The sequence below is a fragment of the Phyllobates terribilis genome, unplaced genomic scaffold (genome assembly GCF_046119375.1).
Source record: "Phyllobates terribilis strain yellow unplaced genomic scaffold, ASM4611937v1 Scaffold_12__6_contigs__length_324123572, whole genome shotgun sequence".
NCBI lineage: Eukaryota > Metazoa > Chordata > Amphibia > Anura > Dendrobatidae > Phyllobates > Phyllobates terribilis.
The window spans coordinates 17,087,437-17,111,027 of record NW_027362772.1 but is presented as its reverse complement, the minus strand read 5'-3'; the positions used below and the strand labels follow the sequence as shown (position 1 = coordinate 17,111,027).

Genomic DNA, 23,591 nt, shown 5'->3' with positions numbered 1-23,591 from the left:
TTTTGTAAATTCTAAAAATAATTTTTTTTCTCATTAAAGTACACTCTGCACCCCATCTTGACTGAAAAAAAAACAGAAATGTAAAAATTTTTGCAAATATATTAAAAAAGAAAACTGAAATATCACACAGGCATAAGTATTCAGACCCTTTGCTCAGACACTCATATTTAAGTCACATTGTTAAGCATCAGTCTGTGGCTGGATTTGAAATGGGTCCAGGACCTTCTGTGGTCTCCCATTTTGGTCCAGCCAGGGCTGATGCTGCTCAGCATCATCGTCAGCCCCAACACCTAGCTGGTCCACGAGACGTACAGATTGTCTCCTGTGTATTGGTACCTAGCAATGTTAAGCATGGGTTGCAGAGGGAGACAGGGCTTGTGGAATCTTAGTCCAGGATTCGCCGCACTGAGCATGCCTGTGACCTGGCGGATCGTGATTGGTGGTTGGGTACCCACCTGACTCGGTGACCTGGCACCGCCTGATTGGTCCACGGCTGGTGTCACCAATGGCGCGTCGGTGGGCAGGGCTTAGTCTTTAAAAGGCCCGCCCACAAACATGGCGGCGCGCTCTGATCATTTGAGCAAGTGATGCTGTTGTGTGGACAACTGTGTACCACGTGCTCCCTAGCTGTTCACTCCGTGAGAGTTCGCTCGGCTGATTAGCAGAGGTCGCTTAGGCAGGCTTAGATGTGCTTAGGCAGGTAGCTTCATCTTGCAGCCTGGCTCAGCCAAAGGGGTCACCTATCACCCTGAGCAGCCTGCAAACGTCCTATCCACGGCTATCACCTGTCAGCCACGTGGAGTTGTACCCTTCGGTCCGGTAGCACGCCGGCTGGAGGCACGTGTACCCGTTGGCGTAGTCACACACGCATCCTAGCGCCGCCACTGTAGTCCCTGTGATGTAACAGGACTACAGATAGTTTTTCTACGCCTATCTCTCGTGCTGCTAACGGAGATAGAGCGAACCGCTATACCTGTTCCTGTGTGCAGTAACACGGAAGGGCTTACCATTTAAGTTGGTTGCTTTACTTTCCACCCGGAAAGTGTTTCGGCAGCAGTCCACCAGGCTGCATCGCGGACCCCGGGGTCGGTTGCGTTCCATTATATTAAAGTTGTTTGCAACCACCCTCCTAACACACATGCTGTCCATTTCCTTGTGATCCTCCTTGAGATGGTTCTTCTCCTTCATTGGAGTCCAGCTGTGTTTAATTAAAGTGATAGGACTTGGTTTGGAAAGTCACACACCAGTCTATATAAGACCTCACAGCTCACAGTGCATGTCAGACCAAATGAGAATCATCAGCTCATAGGAACTGCCCAAGAATCTCAGAGACAGAATTGTGGCAAGGCACAGATCTGGCCAAGGTTACAAAAGAATTTCCGCATTACTCAAGGCTCCTAAGAGCACAGTGGCCTCCATAATCCTTAAATGGAAGAAGCTTGGGACCACCAGAAGCCTTCCTAGACCTGGCCGTCCAGCTAAAGTGAACAATCGTGTCAGAAAAGCCTTGGTGAGAGTGGTAAAGAAGAACCCCAAGATCACTGTGGCTGAGCTGCAGAGATGCAGTAAGGAGATGGGAGAAAGTTCCACAAAGTCAACTATCACTGCAGCTCTCCACCAGTCGGGCCTTTATGCCAGAGTGGCCCGACGGAAGCCTCTCCTCATTGCAAGACTCTTGAAAGCCCACATAGAGTTTGCTCAAAAATACATGAAGGACTCCCAGACTATGAGAAATAAATATCTCTAGTCTGACAAGACGAAGAAAGAACTTTTTGGCGATAATTCTAAGCGGTATGTGTGGAGATATGTGGAGAAAACCAGGCACTGCTCATCACCTGCCCAATACAATCCCAACAGTGAAACATGGTGGTGGCAGCATCATGCTATGGGTTTTTTTTTCAGCTGCAGGGACAGGACTACTGGTTGCAATTGAAGGAAACATGAATGCGGCCAAGTACAGAGATATCCTGGATGAAAACCTCTTCCAGAGTGCTCTGGACCTCAGGCTTGGCAGAAGGTTCACCTTCCAACAAGACAATGACCATAAGCATACAGCTAAAATAACAAAGGAGTGGCTTCAGAACAACTCTGTGACCATTCTTGACTGGCCCAGCCAGAGCCCTGACCTAAATTGAGCATCTCTGGAGAGACCTGAAAATGGCTGTCCACCAATGTTCACCATCCAACCTGACTGAATTGGAGAGGATCTGCAAGGAAGAATGGCAGAGGATCCCCAAATCCAGGTGTGAAAAACTTGTTGCATTATTCCCAAGAAGACTCATGGCTGTACTAGCTCAAAAGGGGGCTTCTACTCAATACTGGGCAAAGGGTCTGAATACTTATGACCATGTGATATTTCAGTTTTTCTTTTTTAATAAATTTTCAAAAATTTCTACATTTCTGTTTTTTTTCAGTCAAGATGGGGTGCAGAGTGTACATGAATGAGAAAAAAATGAACTTTTTAGAATTTACCAAATGGCTGCAATGAAACAAAGAGTGAAAAATTTAAAGGGGTCTGAATACTTTCCGTACCCACTGTAGATATCAGGAGCACACGTGCCATTTATAATACTTGTGTCTTCTTACATAGCAATGGGGTATGTGAGCTCCTTGAGGGAAAAGACATGGGCAGGTTTTGTTTCCGTCTCAAACCCCGTGTGACTCTACCGACAATGATATCACTGATGTCCCAATCAACAGCTACGCCCTTGAGGACCTGGGTATGAATGGTAACCTTGCCCCACTCATGACTATTCCTCTGCCCATGTAGCTTTAAACTGTGCAAAAAAAACAGAGAACTTTATCTTATCTCTCATTTAACTGCACATACAGTTGTTCTATTTAGTGAAGGCCATAATTTTTTACAGAAACTTTAATATTGTATAGAACATCAATTACTTTTATTATTATTATTATTATTATTATTATTATTAAATCAAATCTCAAAAAATAATCGCCAGGTCTAAAGAGAACATTGAATTTATTATTTCCATAGAATTAGTGATGAAAGAAAATTAAAGAAAAAGTAAAAATTATTAATTGCAATATTTTAATAAGTAGATTGCAGTAAGTGAATATATATGAGACACCCCCCCCCCCAAAAAAAAAAAAATTCACGCTGTTCATTTCAAGTGACGATATTTTTTCAGTATCCTCATTTATATCAGGAATTATGGTGATCAGATGTATAGTTGTTGTAGATAAAAGTACAGAACCTGCGGGACAAATAATGATAAATGTTACTTTTATTCATTTATTTTTAAAAAATAAGTGTGCTAAAAGACGAGAAGGACGAAAAATTGTACGATCGGCTGCACTTTAGTGAGATTCAATAGATGGATAGATCACGAATAAAAAAATGGAAATGAGATGCATAGATACTAGATAGATGGATAGATGTATAGACAGATAGATAGACATTACCATACTCACATTTTGCTAATCACCACTGATGCTCAATCCTACTAATCTTCGTTAGCCCTTCCTAGAATACAAAGCAAAGTGGGTTGATCTCATGGAACTATTTTTACAAACTTTTCCTCTACTTTGTATTTGTTGCACTTATAATTTATAAGGCAGAAGCCAAAGCTGCTGCCGCTCCTCCCAACTCATTACATGCCACTGTAAGGTATAGCTGCAGCTGCATATCCCTCCTCCCCTCTCCTCTCCTCCCTTTCTTGTATTTATGGCTGTTTAGTGACTGAGGATGTGTGAACATTTGCAGAGACACTGGAGGGAGGAAAAAGGAACTACTGGCTGTAAGACAAGATGAGACCAACCTCTAGTAAGATAAATTACATGTTCACCTGGAGGTCCCTTTTGGCCTAATTGGCCCTTTTTTCAATATTGAGATTTTAATTTGAAGGAACCCTAAAATAAATGTCACAATGTATAAAACATTGGGGAATGAGTTGCCCCTCCATGACAGCTATTCAGCCTATAGCTCTCTGGTTTATATTTAGTTTTTGAAAATTTCAGAAATGAAAAATAAAAAAAAATGGAAATAAACCAGAAAAGAAAAGTTCTCGTCTTTATTGAAATTGTATATTTAGAGATAAAATTAAAATGATCAAGTTTATGATATACAGAATGTATCTGCGGCCACATTGTCCCGAAGAACAAACCCAGTCCCACTTCATCTAATAAGCTTCGAAAAATGAGATCCTTGGCCAAAAAAGCCTTTTTCTCATCTCTTAAGTTTCGACTTGAGAGAACCCTAAGATAGTTGACTGCCAACATAACGTAGAGTCAGTGGATGAGTCAGGACCCCCGTCGTTGTAAATGAATTTTACTTACTTGATTTGTTTGTTTTTTCCTTTATTTTTGTTTTCTGAAATTGAAATTTTACATTTTGAGATAATTAGAATCACCAAGTTTATGACATATAGAACATCTATATCATCACAATGTTCCAAATAATAAACCCTGTCCTACTTCATGTAACAAACTTTGTCACATCAAAAGCAAGTTTCGAGACGTTCCATCCATGGCCACATTCGCCTTTTTCTCATCACTGAAGTTTTGACTTAAGAGTATCCCGAAGGATGTGACTGCCGACACAACGTACAGTCTATAGAAAATTCAGGAGCCCTGCCGTAGCAGTTGGTTTATACTTACTATTTTTATTTTTGTGTTTTTCTTCAGAGCTGTTACTTCCTGAAAAATATCAAATTTTAGATTGACTAAGTTTATTAAACAGAATATATGGCGAAAGAGAAGATATTGGGTACGACTTAAGGATGAGTAGATCGATTTTAAACGAAATAATTTTAGACACCATTTTGCTCTGGATGGGTTTAAAAATAATAAAAAATCAAACCCACCTAATCTGTCACCTGTACCTGAGGTCGCAGCTCCCTGAAGGTTCGTCGCTGTTTTTCTAGACCAATCTCCTTCTCACTCTTTGCCAGCTAAGCCTCAATGCATGTTCTGATGACATGGCGGGTGCTGGTGGAAATTTGTGCAACACTCAGAGATCCCCTAGGACTCTGTCTAACTCCTTTCAAGCTCTTTAATACAAAAACAGCTTTAGTAATGTTGAAGTAACCTGATTCTATATGGATATGGGTAAATCGTTGGTAACTGGAATTACAATGACTCCCTTGGTTTTCTCTCTCCCTTTCAATTGAATCTGTCTTATTCTCTTTCCCTCACACAATAATATTCTTCACTGCTGCACAGTTACACACTGTCGGTACAGTTTATTCAGTGTTTTATAACTTTCTCTTCCTGTCTCTATCGCTGAGCTGTGACGTTCTTTCACTATCCAGAGTCATCCTAAAGTGTCAGCTGCATTCCCTGCAGTGGCTTTTATAAAAGCTATGATACTCCCTCCTGATTAACCATGCTATACTATGTGAATTGATACCTGCAAGGTGTTATGCATGGACCATGCATGAGGTCTTGTAAATCTTTTCTGGCTGTTGCAATCTTTTACATTATGTAAAATGTAATTTTTGTCGATTCACGTGAAGCAAATCTCAAAGTGTTTGAATTTGGTGGGGCAAGCAAATTTCTAAAAATTTTACACAAATTCAATTCACATCTAATCGATTCACTCATTTCTAAATAATAGTAGTAATAATAATTATAATTACCAGGTTTCTTAGGTGTTACTATTTATTGTTAGGCTGTGTGCCCACGTAGCGTTTTACAAGCATTTATGCTGCGGAATTTCCGCAGCATAAACGCTTGGGAAACGCTTGGTAATCTGCCCCCTATGGTCCCCAATGACAAGCCGCACTTTCAATGCCCATGTTGCGGATTTTTCCACAGCGTTTATGCTGCGCTCAAAAATCCGCGGCATGTCCATTAATTTTGCGGACACGCAGCGTAATCGCCGCCATTGACTTGCATTGAAACGCATAATATCCGTGTCAGTACATTTGTACACACGGATATTATGCGTTTCTATGTGCGGATGGTACCCAAGTCTGGAGGAGAGGAGACTCTCATCCAGACCTGGGTACCATAGAAACTGTAAAAAAAAAAATTTAAAATAAAAAATAAAGCTTATTCTCACCTTCCGATGTCCTCTCGGTGTTTTGTCTGCTCCGTCCAGTGTCTTGCAATGTTCGCGTTGTTGTGAAGGACCTGCCATGACGTCACTGAGTCATGTGACCCATCACATGGCTCAATGACGTCACCGCAGCTCCTTCACACCACCGCAAGCAGTGCAAGACACTGGACGGAGCAGACAAAACACCGGGAAGACATCGGAAGGTGAGAATAAACTTCTTTTTTTTTATTTTTCACCATTTTTATTCTTTTTTTTAACTAACTTGGTCACACTACTATAAATCCATACCGTTTGCATGGATTTATATAGCGTGAACAAGTTGTCAAGCACTTTTCCAAGTGATGCTAAAATTGCTTGGAAAAGAGCTTGATAACCCGCATGCAGAAATGCATGCAAAGACGCTTCACAAATGCTTCTACCTGGCGGGAAAACCGCATGTAAAAACCGCATGCGTTTTTCCTGCCAGGGAGAAGCGTAAAAAATATGCAGCATTTCTGCATCGTGGGCACATAGCCTTACAAGGAAAAATAAAAAATTCATTCAGGATTAGGAATGAGTGGACCCGTGGAAGTTCGGGTTCTTGAACCCGACCTGAACTTCATTCCAAAGTTCCAGAACTGTACCTAAACTTGAACCAGAACCTGAATCCCATTGAAAACAATGGGGACTCGAACTTTTGATGTGGAAAATGTTCTCTATCTCCCCAGACTTCACCTCCAAACATTGCAACAGACTCCCGGGAGAAGTCTCTGTTCGGTGATTAGCTCCGGACAATAACTTTTAAGTTTGGGTTCGCTCTTCTCTATTTAGGATTTTTTATTCTCTATTAAAATAAATGTTTTTGTCAGTCAGGCTTTGGATCCCCCCCAGTTTCTGTTAGACGTCTTCATCATTTATCTCTCAATCCTAAGTCTCTTTTTTTCAAGTTTTGTTACAGCTGTATATCATGTACCATGGATGGCAATAGTCTGTAAGAGGTGAATTGGTACTTGTCCCTTTTATTTTCCATGTTGTCACACTTTTTTATTTTCATCTGCTATGCTCATCTAGCTATCAAAAATACAAGAAAACTATTGGACCCCATAGCGCCACACAATGGAGGAAGCATGAAGCGACACAAACTGTGCAATGCTCGGCTCTGGAAGCTTCAGTCATAAAGCAGGTGCCCAGACAATCTCTAGTTTAACCCTACTACTACTTTTCTGATGGATAATGGAAAAAGAAGTTAAGAATTCAAATTTTGGATGCCAGAGTTGATCCGGTCAGTTTTCGCTGGCTACTATCACTCCCCATTCACAAGATGCCACTTTAAAGTGGGAAATAAATTCTAGCTTCATATCCCTCCTCTCCCCTCCCTCTTATCTCCTCCTTTTCTTCTATTTCCTGTTTTATACTTGATGCTGTGACTTCCTGGCGAGATTCAGAGAGTGACTGGAGGCAAGAACGGCGATACTTGACATGAAGATGAATTTTTTATTCAAATATTTTAAGCCACGTAATTTATAGAACTTTATAGATAACCGATCCCTACGTTGTACTCAAGATGACTCAATACATTTTGAAAATTTAATAGTAGAAAAAGTAGTACAAAACAAACGTTTTGGTCATGTAAGTTCCAAGGCGCCACTTGGGACTAGTGGCGGATTGCCGTGTTCCCACCGCCATCACCCTTGTTATAAGATGCCACACAGTGGTTTATATAGAAGCTGGACACTGCACCTTTCATTCATGTCCACTACCGAAATTCCTGTACACTGAAGAAGGTCTTACATGACTGAAACATTTGTTTTGTACTACTTTTTCTACTATTAAATTCTCAAAATGTATTCAGTCATGTTGAGTGCCAAGTTTTTCGTCTTATTGCTCTGGGGTTGGACCCTACTTGTGCACCGATCTGCCACAGGAGTGTGGTAACCTACCATATTTACTGTCCCTACATTGTGCCGTATGACAAAGACAACTCCTAAGTAGTCTAAGGGTTCTAAATGTGAGAACTGTAAAAATAAGTGACTGCCATTAAAATGTGTATTATATAGTAAATCAGGGGCCCCACTGTAGTAGTTGATATATACATAGTTGCTATAATTTGGGGTTTTACTACGGGATATTTTCTGAAATTTAAATTTTAGATTGAGAGATTTATTTAGAATAACAAAGTTTACTATAAAAGTATCTGACGCGCCCCCTGGGCCATGTTGTGTAGCGTTGCGCACGCGGGGAATACCCGGAGCCGGATCCGATAGGGGTAGTAGTCCACGTGGCGGTGACCCGGTCCGTGCCCAGGGTGTCAAACTAAGTGGCGTTATTGGTATGATGGTATTAGTGTCCGACTACGCCACCCGTTGAATGCGGCTATGAAGCCGCCGCTGCAGGGCAGTCCGCTGAGGCCGGTGGTACGGATGTGCAGCGTGGATGGTATAACCCCCAACGGGAGGGGTATGGCCTCAGGGCAGAGGATGTGAATGATGTTGGGAGAGATGGTGTGTATGTCCCAGCACTGATGGTGCCGGTCCGACGAGGAATCACTGAGACGTGCAATTGCAGTTTTCACAGCTTTACTCACAGTTCTTTATCAGGTCCCTTGTGTTGTGCACAGTTGGACCACCCGAGCTGTGCTGCGTCCACCAGGTGCGGGACTCGGCCAACTCCCAGGCAGTTCCAGAGCGTGGTCCTGAGCTCCCCTCTCTTCCTTCCTACTGGCCGTCCCCACCAGGGACCCACCTTTGTCCAGCTCCCTCGGGCCTTCTGGTGGTGAAACCTTTCCCGGTTTCCCTGACCCTATATGGTATGCCTTCCTGGTGGATGTGGCGAGGGGTCGCGCCAAAACTTGACCACGACCTCCGGTTCCTGGCTAAGAATAATTGGCCTCCACCAGTTTGGGATCCGGCACCCTGTTCTGCCAACCCTTCACCCGTTATTCCGTGGGATCTTAGGGTTCCTTCTTTTCTTGTGTCTCTGGGCCTTTCCTGGTGTTCCTGTTACTTCTTCTTCCTTCTCTCTCTCTCTCTGCCTTAGGTCTCCACTCCAGGCCTGGCTCTGGAGCTGGGCCCAGACTGAGCCACAGCTCCCTGTCAGCCCTCTCTGGCTGAGCTCCTCTCTGCACCGACAGACCGACCCTAAGATGGTGCCCACCTTATATAACTCCTTCTGACACCCGAGCCCAGGTGACCAGCAACCAATGGGCTCCTACCTATGCCCAGAGTCCCTCCCCTGTCTGCTCCTACACCACTAGGATATTCCTCCCCCCTCACCACTCCAGCCGGGGACAGACGCTGTCGTACCTGCACATCTATCTGGTGGGAGTACCGTTGATCTGTCCCCCGGAAATGGGGTGAGTGTAGTGTATGCAGCTAACTGAGCTCCGTTCCACACTCCATCCTTACCCGGGAGTGGAATACCACACCTCTGGCTCGAGGTGCAATACCCCTGTAGCAACTGAGTCCTCAGGGTGCTACATATCTACTGATTAAGAAGAGATATTGGTTGTGACTTAAGAATGAGCAAATCAACTCTAACTTAGAGTAGCACTCCTCCTCCTCCTATCAGTTTTTATCCTCTTAATATATTGCAGTCATCATATTATACAGCACTGTGCCCTTACAATTGCTCATTTTGCATTTCTACCCTGTTAATTCTTCTCTTTTCCATTAGGTCTATAACATCACGTGATTAAAAACTGACGAGTTGAATCCTTCTAAACTCTATGTAGAAACAGGAGGTGAATTTTTCCTGCATCATTGCAAAAGTCCCTGGCAGGGGGAAGAGGGAGCAGCTGGGTCAAGAGTTGAAGAGGGGAATGACTCATGCAGGGAAAAGAGACTTCCTGTATAGAGCAGAGAAAAGAGAAGAATTAGCTGGGTAGAAAGGCAAAATGAGCAATTGTAAGTACACAGCGCTATATAATATGATGGATGCAATTTATTAAGGGGATAAAACCTTGGATGGGAGGAGGAGGAGTATTTCTTTAAATACATTTAGACTCCATTTTGTTGGGTTCAAATGGTTCCGAAAGGGCTTAAAAACAATAAAAAATCTAACTCACCAAACTTCTAACCTGTCCCTTCAGCTTCAGCTCCCTGTCGGTCAATTTTTGTCTTTCTATGTCATCGTTCTGTCACCGGTTTCCTACTCACCCTTCAGCAAAACTTCTGGCTCCAGCTAAGCACCAGTACATGTTCTGACGCCATGACATGTGCCGCCCCCAAGGATTGAGTAAGTCACTGATGTCATGATGTCAGAAGAACCGGCGAAGAGGGAAGAGGAGACCCACCCCGAGTAGAATCCAGAGGAGAACCGGTGATGAGTTGCAGTGGCAGAGACAGGTGACAGGTTTGGGGAGTATGAATTTTTATCATTTTTTCACCCATTCCCGGGATGGGAGACCTCAGTTCATATAAAACATTTGGGGTTTTTTGTTTTTCTTTTTTTTTATGCTATTTGGGGCTCATTCAATGCAAATCAAATTTCTTGACCAAATTTAAGTTGATTTACCAAATTTTGGCAGGTCTACACATCCGTAGTGCACCTGATTAAAACAGGTCTACAAATTGGGTGTCAGATGAAAAAGCCATTACTCAACAAGGTATGTAAATGAGGGTATGTGATTTTGCGTGAGTCTCGATTCATTGAATATACAATCTATATTGTCTAAGTGCCGCCTACTCCCAGATTATATACAATCTATCCAGTCCATGTTCAGGCTTTAGGCTTCTGTTAAGTGTACAAAAGGATTACCGGGAATCTTTAATGGCACCGACAACTGTCCTGGAACTAAAAGAATTCATTCAGGATTGGTTAGTTTTTCGAGTTATTTACTATTCTCCAATCATTTGTTCCAAGCCTTAAAAAGGTTTTCCACTTTTAGAAAAGTGGACCCCAATCGATTTCAATAATGTGAAATAACAAACACAGGTTGTACTCACCATTCCCCGGTCTGGTGCTGGCTCCACGCTGCTGCTCCAGTCTCTGTGTTTTGGGTCTAGATCACATTACCACTGCAGCCAATCACAGAGTTTTTCAGATTAGCTGAACAGATGAGATCAGTGATTGGAGCCAAACACAGAGACTGGAGGGGTGGGGAGCTGCTGCTGGAGTGGGGGTACTATCCGCCTTTGTTATTTTACATTAAAGGAATCAATTGGGGTCCAATTTTCTAAAAATGGAACAACCCTTTTAAAGGTAATTTTCAGTTTAGAAAACCATAGCCATATACCATTTTTGGAAATTATAAGTTAATAGAGAAAGGGGTGGAGTCCTCATCTCTTGCTTTCTATTATCCGCTTATATTATTGCTCAGATTGATCAGAAGGCCATATATTACCAAATAGATATTATAGGATCCTTCTAACCTTCAGAGACCTTAGTCGTTATTATTTTAGTTGCAGGTCATTTATATTTTCTTTTTATTGTCACTTGCTACAAATAGTTTTTATTTCAGGTCATTGAAGTGAAAATGTGAATTACATTTTATTTCAAGTGATGGAGCACTAGGAGCTGAAAGGAAAAGTAAAAAATGTGACATACACACCTTGTATACCGGCTGCCGTTGAGCCATACGCCATGTCCTTTGTGTACCCAATAGTTAGGAGACCGAAAGGTGTCGTGGGATGTTGGACTATGTTGGAACTGAAGCCTCCACCATAATTATACTCTAACCAGGAATATTCAGATTGAGGGAATGGCTGCCACTTTGTATTTCGTAGAGGTTTTCCATTAAATAAGAATCCAGGTCCACTTGAGCTCTTCGCTATAATAATGGCCAAATTAGTGTCAAAATCCTTCTGTCCAATGAGGCTATAATTAAGGTTGAAGAAGTCAATGTCAGGGATACCGATCAGGTAAGATCCAAAGGGTTTGGCTTTGGGATTTCCACCAGTGCCATAAAGCAAAACCTGAATTCTCTCTGTGCTGTTGATGGATAAGGGATTGGATGCAGAGACCTCAAATGTCATAGGTTTTCTTGCTTCTAGGTTGGTCTTTAGTTTTTTAACACCTAATTGGTACTCAAGAGGAGTGGATTTAGAAGCCAATACATAAACTAAATCGCTATTAGAATGGAAGGAAAAGCCTGGGACAAGGTAGGAAGTTCCCCAATTCTCTTCAGGCAGGAGCTGCTCATAAACATGGCTGCAATTTCCGTTACCAGGAACACATGAATGGCCAGATAGGACGGCCACGGGATATTCAGAGGTCACCCTGGTTCCGGAGAGGTCATCTGGACTCTGCAACTGCAGGAACTGGAAAGGCTGCAGATCCACGATCATGCTGCCAAGCGCTTGAATGCCCGTCAGGCTAGGTGGGCACTTTTTTTCTCGCGGTTTAATTTTTCCGTTACTTACATCCCGGGTACCAAGAATGTTAAAGCTGATGCTTTGTCTCGCAGCTTTTCTCCCATGGTCGGCGCTGAGGAGGAGGAGAGCATTTTACAAGAAGGTGTTGTGATTGCTGCTTTGGACTCCGTTTTGGAGGATGAGATTCTTAAAGCGCAGGAGAATGCCCCATCTAACACTCCCCATGGGAGGTTGTTTGTGCCTAGGACCTTTAGGAGAGATTAGTTTGTTGAGTGTCATGAGTCTCGGTTGGCAGGTCATCCAGGAATTTCTGAGATCAAGAGACTTGTGGGTCGCAGTTTTTGGTGGCCTGGATGGCAGAAGGAAGTCATTAAGTGGGTGCGTCAATGTACTGTGTGTGCTAGATCTAAGTCTTCGCATGCTCCTGCTGCGGGGTTGCTTTGCCCTCTGGAGGTTCCTAGTGCACCTTGGACACATCTGGCTATGGACTTTATTACTGACCTTCCCCCCTCTGAGGGTTTCACGGTTATCTGGGTGGTCGTGGACCGTTTTAGCAAGATGTGTCACTTGGTTCCCTTCATCAAACTGCCCTGCGCTAAGACACTCGCTAAGGCCTTTGTCAAGGAAATTGTCAGACTACATGGCGTTCCTACTGACATTGTTTCAGATAGGGGACCTCAGTTCGTGGCTCATTTTTGGCGTGCCTTTTGTGACAGGTTGGGAGTTCATTTGTCGTTTTCGTCCGGATATCATCCTGAGTCTAATGGCCAGACAGAAAGAAAGAACCAGGATGTTGAGCAGCTCTTGGGTTGTTTTGTGGCAGACAATCAACTGGGGTGGTCTGAGTTTCTGCCACTTGCTGAATTTGCTCTTAACAACCATACATCCTCTTCTGCTGGGTGTTCGCCTTTTTTTTGTTGTTCTGGGAGACATCAGCCTTTTGGGTCATTCTCCAAATTGGTATCGGCTGTGCCTGAGGAGGAGAGTTTTTCCGGTGATTTGGAGAGAGTTTGGACGGATGTGCGTGGTAATCTTCAGGAGGCTAACAAAAAATCTAAGAGGTACTTTGATAGGAAGCGGCAAGAGGTTTTGTTTGCTATTGATGACATGGTTTGGTTGTCCTCTAAGAATCTGCGATTGAGGATTCCTTCTAAAAAAATTGGGTCCCAAGTTTGTAGGGCCCTTTAAGGTGCTTCATATAGTTAACCAATCTGCTGTTAGGTTGGAGGTTCCTACCTCCTGGAAGATTAATCCGGTGTTTCATGTTTCTCTGTTGAAAAGAGCTGATGTGTCGGATGGTGACGCTTCTGCCACTGTTCCTTCGGTGGTGGAGGACGGGGAATATGAAATTTCCTGCATCCTAAATTCTAGACGGTATAGAGGGAGTTTGCAGTATCTCGTCGCTTGGAAGGGTTTCGGACCCGAGGATAACTCATGGGTGAGGGCGGATGATGTTTCTGCTTCCAGACTTGTCAGAGCATTTCACAGGAGGTTTCCTGATAAGCCCGGGCCTAGGGGATCCGGAGGATCCTCTTAGAAGAGGGGGTACTGTTAGAACTCTCCTCTTAGGTTTTTTCTAGTTTGCTGGTCACGTGACCTTTTTTGCCTATTTAATCCTGCTCCGCCCTCCTGGCCTTGCTGGACTTCATTGTATTTCTACTCTTGAGCTAGCTTGGTGCTCTGTTACCTTTCTCAGTCAGTTTTGCTAGGTCTTCGGACCTCTTTGTTCTTTGTTGTTTGTTTGTCTTATTTCTGCTACAATTTCTTCTAGGAGGTGTCCATATTTCTCCCAGTCCCTAGTTCTTGTAGGGATCCCTTCCTCACATCTATAGGTCTTCGTTCAGACTAGCCGAGGACTTTAGTGGGTCTGATCGCAGGATCAGGTTCCCCGTTACATCGTAGGGATCCAGCTTAGTTCTATTGTAGGGACAGATCTCCTGTCTTTCCTTAGTGCTTGTAGCAGATCATAACACAAAACCCGCAGATGCGGTGAACAAGCAAAGCAGAGCAAAACCCGCAGATGCGGTGAACAAGCAAAGCAGAGCAAAACCCGCAGATGCGGTGAACAAGCAAAGCAGAGCAAAACCGCAGATGCTGTGAACAAGCAAAGCAGAGCAAAATCCGCAGATGCGGTGAACTAGCAAAGCAGAGCAAAACCGCAGATGCGGTGAACAAGTAAAGCAGAGCAAAACCCGCAGATGCGGTGAACTAGCAAAGCAGAGCAAAACACTAGATTTCTTCATAACGGCTCTAAGAGTTCATTGATATTCACTGTAGCAGATCTGTATTCCTCTTGATGGAACCATATGTTTTGCTTGCTGTCCTCAAGTCTCTCTTGGCTGTGTTTTTGTAAAAAGACTCTGATACAGAGGCAGAGAACCCTTTTATAATTCACAACTGTCCTTTTAGACATTATCCACATGTCAGGGGGGAGATGTGATGCGTTTAACTTACATTGTTAGAACATCTAATTGATTTGCAGTTTGTCCTCCTGTTTAACTAGTCAATAAGGTAGCTGGCCTGGGACAATATGTAATCAGCATTTTAGTGAACATCATTGTTTCATGACCCTGTCGCCAGAGATAACAGACCATACGTTTCAGTAAATATCAGCTCAAGTGTCAACATGCAGACTTAAACAAACAATAGTCTGTCCTTCTTGATCAACCAAAGAAAAACACATAAATTCAAAGTCAGCATGAGGATAATAGTGTATTTCTCCTGAATTTAGATGTCTGGGTGATTAAGAAGAAATGCTGTGTTGTCACAGTAGCCGATTACCTAATGAGGACCACAGGCAGGACTTAATAGGACAATAGGAATAAAAACTAACAGGAAACGTTGGAAGTGAGGAGTTCTTTTCGAGATGACATGAAAGTTGTGAAGTCTCATGAGCTCACGCTCTGGATGCTTTTACTAGCTAATATATCCACAATGGAGAAGAAAAATGTAAAAAAAAATGTATTGTTTTATTCATCACCACAGCCAGTATTCGATGACGTGGCCAGTTTGATGTTGTAGAACTAGTGAAAGGTCTTCTATAAATGACACTATCAATCACTGACAGTAGAAATTCAATGACGAGCATTGGCACCCAACAGTCCCCCGTGATGCTGATGGGCTATCATGGCAGCACTGCCTGCTGGATGCTTCCATACCATTTTGACTATATACTAAAATACATATTGAAGTTTATAGAACAAGCAATAAAATAACTACAGGCTCAGGGCTTAAAGGGGACTAAAATGTACAGTAAAACTTTAAAAAAAAGTTTTAATATAAAAAAAATGTCTAAAAATTTGGATCACCCACCTTTTCCCCATTAAAAATAGAGAATAAAAAATAGAAGTATATTTGGTATTGCCAAGTCCATAAAAGTCCGATCTATCAAAATCAAAAATTAGTACCCAGAGCAAATAAAAAAAATCAAAACTTCAATTTTTTTTTTGCCCAATGGGTGCAAAAAAAATGGATCAAACCGTCATATACAACGCAATAAAAATGTGAGCTCGCCATTCAAAAACCAAGCTCCTTACAGGTGCGATGACAAAAAAATAAAAATGTTACGGAAAATAGAAAATGGCAACAAAAAAAATCTCTTTTTTTTTACAAATTTTTGATTTCTGTTTTTCACCACAGTATTGTGCAAAAATTTTAGGCAAGTGTGAAAATAATGCTGCAAACTAAAAATTCTTTCAAAAGTGCAAATGTTAATAGTTTATTTCTATATAAAATAACAAAAGACTCTAAAAAAAGTTAAATAAATTAATGAAAGAGAATTCTAAATAAAATCAGTATTTGGTGTGATCACCCTTAAAAATAGCAAAAATTCTTTTAGGTAGACTTGCATAAAGTTTTTGCAAAGAGGTTGTTCCAAACATCTTGGAAAACTGACCCCAGATCTTTTGTGAATGTTATGATTATTAGTAGAATGTTATTTTAAAAACCTCACCATTCTGCGTCTGACCATCTTCATATGTAAATGACCATCTTCCTATTAACAAGAAAAGAAAAGTTTTACTACTTTTCGAATATTTATCCTACCAACAGCACTCTGTGTGGTCAGACAAGGTATTACAAGTAAAGCTCAACAATTATTTACATCCATTCCTTTTTATTTTTATACTTCACCTGTCACTGGAACTCCTCCCTTTGTGTCTGAAAGTAGAAACGTTTTTTTTGGCTGTTTATTTGAGCTTCAAAATTTTTTTTTAAAACTAAATTGAATATTTACTTTACAAAACTAAAGTTTTCTTTACTTACTCATCTGCATCTGCTGCTGTCCTCCTTTTCCCTGAAGTCCTCCTGATGCACCATTTACTAGAGAATAAATAGTACAGTTTTTCTGATAAATTAATAGCGGACAAATTTTACACATGATCATAGAATAAAAGTTATAATTTAAACATGTTTAATCAAGGAATCATCAGGAAAGAGTATGAGAGCCTGTATAAAAGCTGAGGCAGGGTATGCAGCAGCCGTTATAGGGTGATTTAGGATAGTGAGAGATAAGCTCACAGCTTATCCATGAAACACTGAATAAACTGTACAGACGGTGTGTGACAGCACAGCAGAGAAGAACACTTACCATCCGAGTTACTCATAGCCATATATGTTGAGGTCATTTTTACATTAGGCTGTGTTTGCTTTATAGAGATTGGATGTAGTTCTAGGAGACCTCATAATGTCATAGGAAATACAAGTGCTTGTGACTTGTAGCAAATCAATTTGGCACAAATTGAAATTTTTTAGAAAAATTTGCCAAAGCTTTCAAAATCAAACTTAAAAGATCTGCTCATCTCTACCACTTATGTACTGTATATACTTACTGAACCCCCAGTATCTATGTGTGGATGATGTGTAGGTATTATATGTATCTGTGTATACGTGCATTCTAGGTATGTATGTACATGTATAGCTGTGTGGAATGGTCTTGTACAGTACAGACCAAAAGTTTGGACACACCTTCTCATTTAAAGATTTTTCTGTATTTTCATGACTATGAAAATTGTACATTCACACTGAAGGCATCAAAACTATGAATTAACACATGTGGAATTATATACTTAACAAAAAAGTGTGAAACAACTGAAAATATGTCTTATATTCTAGGTTCTTCAAAGTAGCCACCTTTTCCTTTGATGACTGCTTTGCACACTCTTGGCATTCTCTTGATGAGCTTCAAGAGGTAGTCACCGGAAATGGTTTTCACTTCACAGGCGTGCCCTGTCAGGTTTAATAAGTGGGATTTCTTGCCGTACAAATGGGGTTGGGACCATCAGTTGTGTTGTGCAGAAGTCAGGTGGATACACAGCTGATAGTCCTACTGAATTAACTGTTAGAATTTGTATTATGGAAAGAAAACAGCAGCTAAGTAAAGCAAAATGAGTGGCCATCATTAATTTAAGAAATGAAGGTCAGTCAGTCCGAAAAATTAGGAAAACTTTGAAAGTGTCCCCAAGTGCAGTGGCAAAAACCATCAAGCGCTACAAAGAAACTAGCTCACATGAGGACCGCTCCAGGAAAGGGAGACCAAGAGTCACCTCTGCTTCTGAGGATAAGTTTATCAGAGTCACCAGCCTCAGAAATCGCAGGTTAACAGCAGCTCACATTAGAGACCAGGTCAATGCCACACAGAGTTCTAGCAGCAGACACATCTCTTCAACAACTGTTAAGAGGAGACTTTGTGCAGCAGGCCTTCATGGTAAAATAGCTGCTAGGAAACCACTGCTAAGGACAGGCAACAAGCAGAAGTGACTTGTTTGGGCTAAAGAACACAAGGAATGGACATTAGACCAGTGGAAATCTGTGCTTTGGTCTGGTGAGTTCAAATTTGAGATCTTTGGTTCCAACCACCGGGTCTTTGTGCGACGCAGAAAAGGTGAACGGATGGACTCTACATGCCTGGTTCCCACCGTGAAGCATGGAGAAGGAGGTGTGATGGTGTGGGGGTGCTTTGCTTGTGACAATGTTGGTGATAAATTCAAAATTGAAGGCATACTGAACCAGCATGGCTACCACAGCATCTTGCAGCGGCATGCTATTTCATCCGGTTTGCGTTTAGTTGGACCATCATTTATTTTTCAACAGGAAAATGACCTCAAGCACACCTCCAGGCTGTGTAAGGGCTATCTGACCAAGAATGAAAGTGATGGGGTGCTACGCCAGATGACCTGGCCTCCACAGTCACCAGACCTGAAGCCAATCGAGATGGTTTGGGGTGAGCTGGACCGCAGAGTGAATGCAAAAGGGCCAACAAGTGCTAAGAATCTCTGGGAACTCCTTCAAGATTGTTGGAAGACCATTTCTGGTGACTACCTCTTGAAGCTCATCAAGAGAATGCCAAGAGTGTGCAAAGCAGTCATCAGAGCAAAAGGTGGCTACTTTGAAGAACCTAGAATATAAGACATATTTTCAGTTGTTTCACACTTTTTTGTTAAGTATATAATTCCACATGTGTTAATTCATAGTTTTGATGCCTTCAGTGTGAATGTACAATTTTCATAGTCATGAAAATACAGAACAATCTTTAAATGAGAAGGTGTGTCCAAACTTTTGGTCTGTACTGTATATGTGATGTGTATGTATCCAAGTTGGCCAAAGTGCAATCCGCAGGCTACATCCAACCCTATAACTTTTCCAGGCCATCCCCCGACTGTGACAGCCAAAGTGATTTTTTTTTTCTCATATGTGTAAGTAGTGGCTTATTCGGTTCTCCTCGAACCGGTTTGCTCATCTCTAAATTTTTGGTGTTTTCATTTTTCAGTATAAGGCTCTGTTGGTATCACGTCATTATAGAACTATATTTGTGATTCACAATTTCAAAGTGTCAGACATAGAAAACAGCCGAATATCTACCAACAAGGAAAACTTCAGCTCACTCAAGTAGGACATCCTGATTGTACAGAAACGTTGCAGTATGGAAAGTGTCCTTGTAGATAAAGAAGCAAATCCAGCAACGAAGATCCTTAAAACTCTTCGTTTTTTTAATGTCCATTAATATCCCATCCATCCCATAGATAACCGCAGACGGGTTTCAGACTTTGTCTTTACTCGTTACATCATTGCAATGAGAAAAGCAGGAGTCTGAAACGCGTCTGCGGTTATCAATGTGATGGATGGGATTTTAAGAATTTAAAGGATCTACGTTGCTGGATTTGCTCCTCATTTCTAGCCTTATGTCTACTCCTGCTATTTGTAGTTATGAAGTTGATTATGTCGTTCATTGGCTCTCATTGTAACAAAATCTTTTTTATTTATTGACTCCTTTACATTAACATTATGGCCTATGCTTTTCGGTACAGTTCAGGCCAAGGCATTCGCTTCAAAGCATCTTAAAAAATGTCCATATTTTTTCATAGAAAATGTTGAACATTACTAAACATTGCTTGGGCGTAATTACCTGTTACTGATACTCCGCCACCACCATCTAAAAAATAGATAAAATATTTTATTACACATAGCAGCCAAAGAAACCACAGGACTTTCTAGGACTTCACTGCCTCTTCAATGTTCTCTCAGACTAATGAGAAGCTTCTACATGACTGTGCCGGTGCCGCAGCTCAGACCCTTTCAAGGAAAAGTCGGGGAACTTGTGCCGATTACCAAGACTCATGCAGACTATGGTATAAATTGGACGAGGTTTATCCGATAACAAAATGCACTTAAACCAATGTTATTCCATGAGGTATTGTAGATGAACTTATTTTTTCTCAGACCTAATCGAAGTCAGTAAAAAGGGAAGGAAACCCGATTTTACTCTGGAAATCGCATGAGGTTCACCCATTCAATTTTTTGGGTGCAAGACAAAAAACATATGCCACAGTAGAGCATCCGATTTTTATGAATACATTGCAATTCTGTAAAATAGGAAACTATAAATGGTCCTGTAAATGATTAATAACTGCTGCAGTAAAAAAAAGGATGACAAGTGAGAATAAAATTGTCCCACTTTTCTGGATGAAAATCAGACAATTTTTTTTTATACTGCCGTGTGCCCTCTCCTTAGCTTTATTCATGTATTTGAAACGAATATATTAATGACCACTCACTTAATCCATTAGTCGTCCCTCCTCCTGTTCCACCAATTCCATGCAGTATGTCACCTTCGAACACAAATAAATTGCAGAACATGATATACTGTTCTCTACTATAGTGAAAAGTGAACTTTTATATGTACTTTTTACATCTCTAAAAAAATTTTTGCTTTCACTCTAAGGAAACTAACTTTTTGCAAACATTTGTAAACTTTTGTGTAGGTAAACAAAACTGCTGAAAAAATGAAGGTATATTGTCCTGCAGCTGATTCTTCTACCATGTAACATCATATTCACTGCTGAAGTCAATTTACCTGCATCTGATAAAAGATTTCCTCCTGTATCTGTAAAACAAATACAATTTTATGTTAGTAACTTTTTAAAATAATTTATACCATAATCTAAAAAAAAATCAATATTTACAACTAAGTAAATCATTATATTTGTTGCATTTGGACCCAGACCTGGAAGCTTCAGTTCTTAGTTGTTGTCATAGTTACTATGTATTTACAGTAAGTCCAGAATTACATCCTCTTATCATATGGAAGAGTATTCCCCATGATTACTCACTGAGTACTCCAGACAGTAATCCTTTTACCAGCCCAGGAGATGATGTTTTGCCACCTGTTCCAAGAGAAGAATATCATTAGTAAATGGCACTGGTAGATTCTCCATTGTTTTAGTTGCACTTGTAAAAAATATTTAAAGATAAGACATTTTAAGAAGATAGAAAAAAAAAAGTCAAATGGTGGTCCTTCCCTTCCAAGCACTGCCATGGGCCCAAACCGTAGTTTTCCACCACATATGCAGTATCGGTGTACTCAGGAGAAATTGCACAACATATTGTAAGGTCCATTTTCTCCTGTTACCCTTGTGAAAATGCAAAATTTGGGGCTAAAGTAACATTTTTGTGGGAAAAAGTAAAATGTTCATTTTTTTCTTCCACATTGCTTCAATTTTTATGAAGCACCTAAAGGGTTAACAACCTTATCAGATGTCGTTTTGAGCACTTTGAGGGGTGTCGTTTTTAAAATGGTATCACTTTTGAGTGAAGGCCCCTCAAAGTCACATCAAATGTGATGTGGTGCCTAAAATAATTGGTTTTGTAAATTTTGTTGGAAAACTGAGAAAGTATTGATACATTTTTAACCCTTCTATCTTCCTAACAAAAACAACACAAAAAAATAAAAAATTATGCTGATGTAAAGTAGACATGTGGTATATGTTATTTATTAACCATTTTGTTTGATATAGAACTAACTGATATAAGGGCATAAAAATTAAAAGATGGAAAATTGCAAAATTTTCAAACTTGTCGCCAAATTTCCGAAATTTTCACAAATAAATGCAAAAAATATCATGCTAAATGTACCACGAACATAAAGTACAATGTGTCATGAAAAAACAATATCAGAAACACTGGGATTGGTTGAAGCGTTCCAGAGTTATTAAAGTGACCCTGGTCAGAATTGAAAAAATTGCCAATATTAGGAAGGTGATAACAGGCTGGGGGGTAAAGAGTAGTGTTGAGCCACCCCCGTAGTGTTCGAGTTCGGTTCGGTTCGTCGAACACCCGTGTGTTCGCTGAACTATTCGTCGAACTGATCGTCGAACACCTTCGAACACCGTTAAAACCAATGCCAGGCAAACAAAAACACATAGAAACACATAGAAAACACCTTCAAAGGTGTCCAAAAGCTGACAAACTGCTCAGAAGACATAACTAACACATGGAAAAGTGACAAGTACATATAGTCATGCGAAAAGAAAAGAGGTGGAGGAGTAAAAGGAGGGGGAGACACAGATATAGGCATGTCATGCCCTTCTAAAATCCAAAAAGTGAGAAGCCGACACGGCCAGTCCGCTCCTGCCCGTGCCACCTCCGTGTCGCCGGGTTTGTGCCAGAGCCGCGGTGGACCCTGACGGCCAGCCCCCCTCTCCCAATACTGGTGCCTGTCCGCTGGTGGGTCGAGCGAGCCCCCCTGTGGTGGAGGCTGGTCTAAGCTTTTTAATTTAAATTGTCTCTCTATTTTGAATGAATACACTTTAAATCCATTTACAAGGATCTATTGGAGGGCAAGTCTCATGCCAGCAGCCGCGTAATTCCAGCTCCAGTAGCGTCCACTAAAGCTGCTGCAGTTAAAAAACTTTCATAAGGATCGAGCTCGGCTGTCCACCGCAAGGCATCCTACTGCCAGTCCCAGCCCCTATGCCTTGGGGTGCCTCCTGATGCTCTTCACTGAGTATCCCGTGGTCCCGAAGCATTTCCTTTGAAAAAATTAAGTGTCCAAACTACAGGTGGTGTAGCTTGCTTAACAGCCGGGATAATCCGCTGACTAGCAGACACTGCTACTAGGCACAAAGTATTTCCTGGGCTAGATGCAGTTAAACATTTGTAATTAGATACTCTCGTTGGATGCTGAGAAAGCATTCCATAGAGTCTCCTGGCACGCCATATATTATACTCTTAAAAAGTTTGGGGTAGGGGTCTAGGGGACACTTTTATAGCCAAAATCACGGCCCTGTATCGCAATACGTCACCTAGGCTGAAGATAAATGGAACTGCAGCACCCTGAGGGCTCGGTTGCTACAGAGGTATTGCACCTCACCCAGAGGTGTGATATCTCACTCTCAGGTAAGGATGGAGTGTGGATCAGGACCCGACACCTGCATGCATTACACCACATTGCCGTGGGGCAGGGCGACCAATATGCCCCTGAGATGGGCACGACAGTCCCTGTCCCTGGCTGGAGTGGGGGGAGGAAACACTGAGGAAGGGGAACCCTGAAGTGCAGGAGCAGGGAGGAAGCAGTTCCTGGGTGCATTGAGAAGGGAGTATAAAAGGTGGGCACCATCTTAGTTCAGTGCAGAGAAGTCTGAGAGAAGTCTGAGCAGAAGTGACAGGGAGCAGGGGCTCTGCATGAGCTCTGCTCCAGAGGCCCAGGCCTGGAAGAGGGAGAAGGAAGGAAGAGGAGCGGAGAAGGCACGAGGAACGAAGGGATCCCAGGGGTGCGGACGGGCGAGTCGCCACCGCACGCCCGAATCCACCTGCGTGGAGGGGTCAGGCCAAAGGGGGAGACCGGTCCCCGAGGCTAGTGGAGGCGGGAAACGACCCTCAGCTAGAAACCGGAGGCTGTGACATTTTATGTGGCGCAGCCCCTCGCTACACCCGCTAGGAAGGCACCACATAGGGTCAGGGAAACTGGCGCCAAGTTTACCAAGAGGAGGCCCGAGGCAGCCGGACAG

General features: G+C 42.0%; 1 protein-coding gene across 50 annotated transcripts in view; it reads right to left on the bottom strand.

Moving 5' to 3' along the window:
• Nucleotides 1–2,963: 2,963 nt before the first annotated feature.
• Nucleotides 2,964–23,591, bottom strand: part of LOC141171932 (uncharacterized) — a 152,485-nt gene continuing 131,857 nt past the window's right edge. For 46 of the 50 annotated variants that reach the window (XM_073655633.1, XM_073655632.1, XM_073655631.1 and 43 more), the window contains 11 exons: nucleotides 20,916–20,969; nucleotides 20,660–20,689; nucleotides 20,361–20,414; nucleotides 19,712–19,738; nucleotides 16,573–16,629; nucleotides 16,441–16,467; nucleotides 16,262–16,303; nucleotides 4,618–4,656; nucleotides 4,297–4,330; nucleotides 3,433–3,484; nucleotides 2,964–3,215 (listed from right to left, as the gene is read on the bottom strand). In XM_073655633.1, the coding sequence (XP_073511734.1) occupies nucleotides 3,475–3,484; nucleotides 4,297–4,330; nucleotides 4,618–4,656; nucleotides 16,262–16,303; nucleotides 16,441–16,467; nucleotides 16,573–16,629; nucleotides 19,712–19,738; nucleotides 20,361–20,414; nucleotides 20,660–20,689; nucleotides 20,916–20,969 (374 nt within the window). In that variant the 3' untranslated portion in view covers nucleotides 2,964–3,215; nucleotides 3,433–3,474. The remainder of the gene's footprint in view (nucleotides 3,216–3,432; nucleotides 3,485–4,296; nucleotides 4,331–4,617; nucleotides 4,657–16,261; nucleotides 16,304–16,440; nucleotides 16,468–16,572; nucleotides 16,630–19,711; nucleotides 19,739–20,360; nucleotides 20,415–20,659; nucleotides 20,690–20,915; nucleotides 20,970–23,591) is intronic. The other 4 variants (XM_073655635.1, XM_073655617.1, XM_073655619.1 and 1 more) reach the window with 3 other exon arrangements.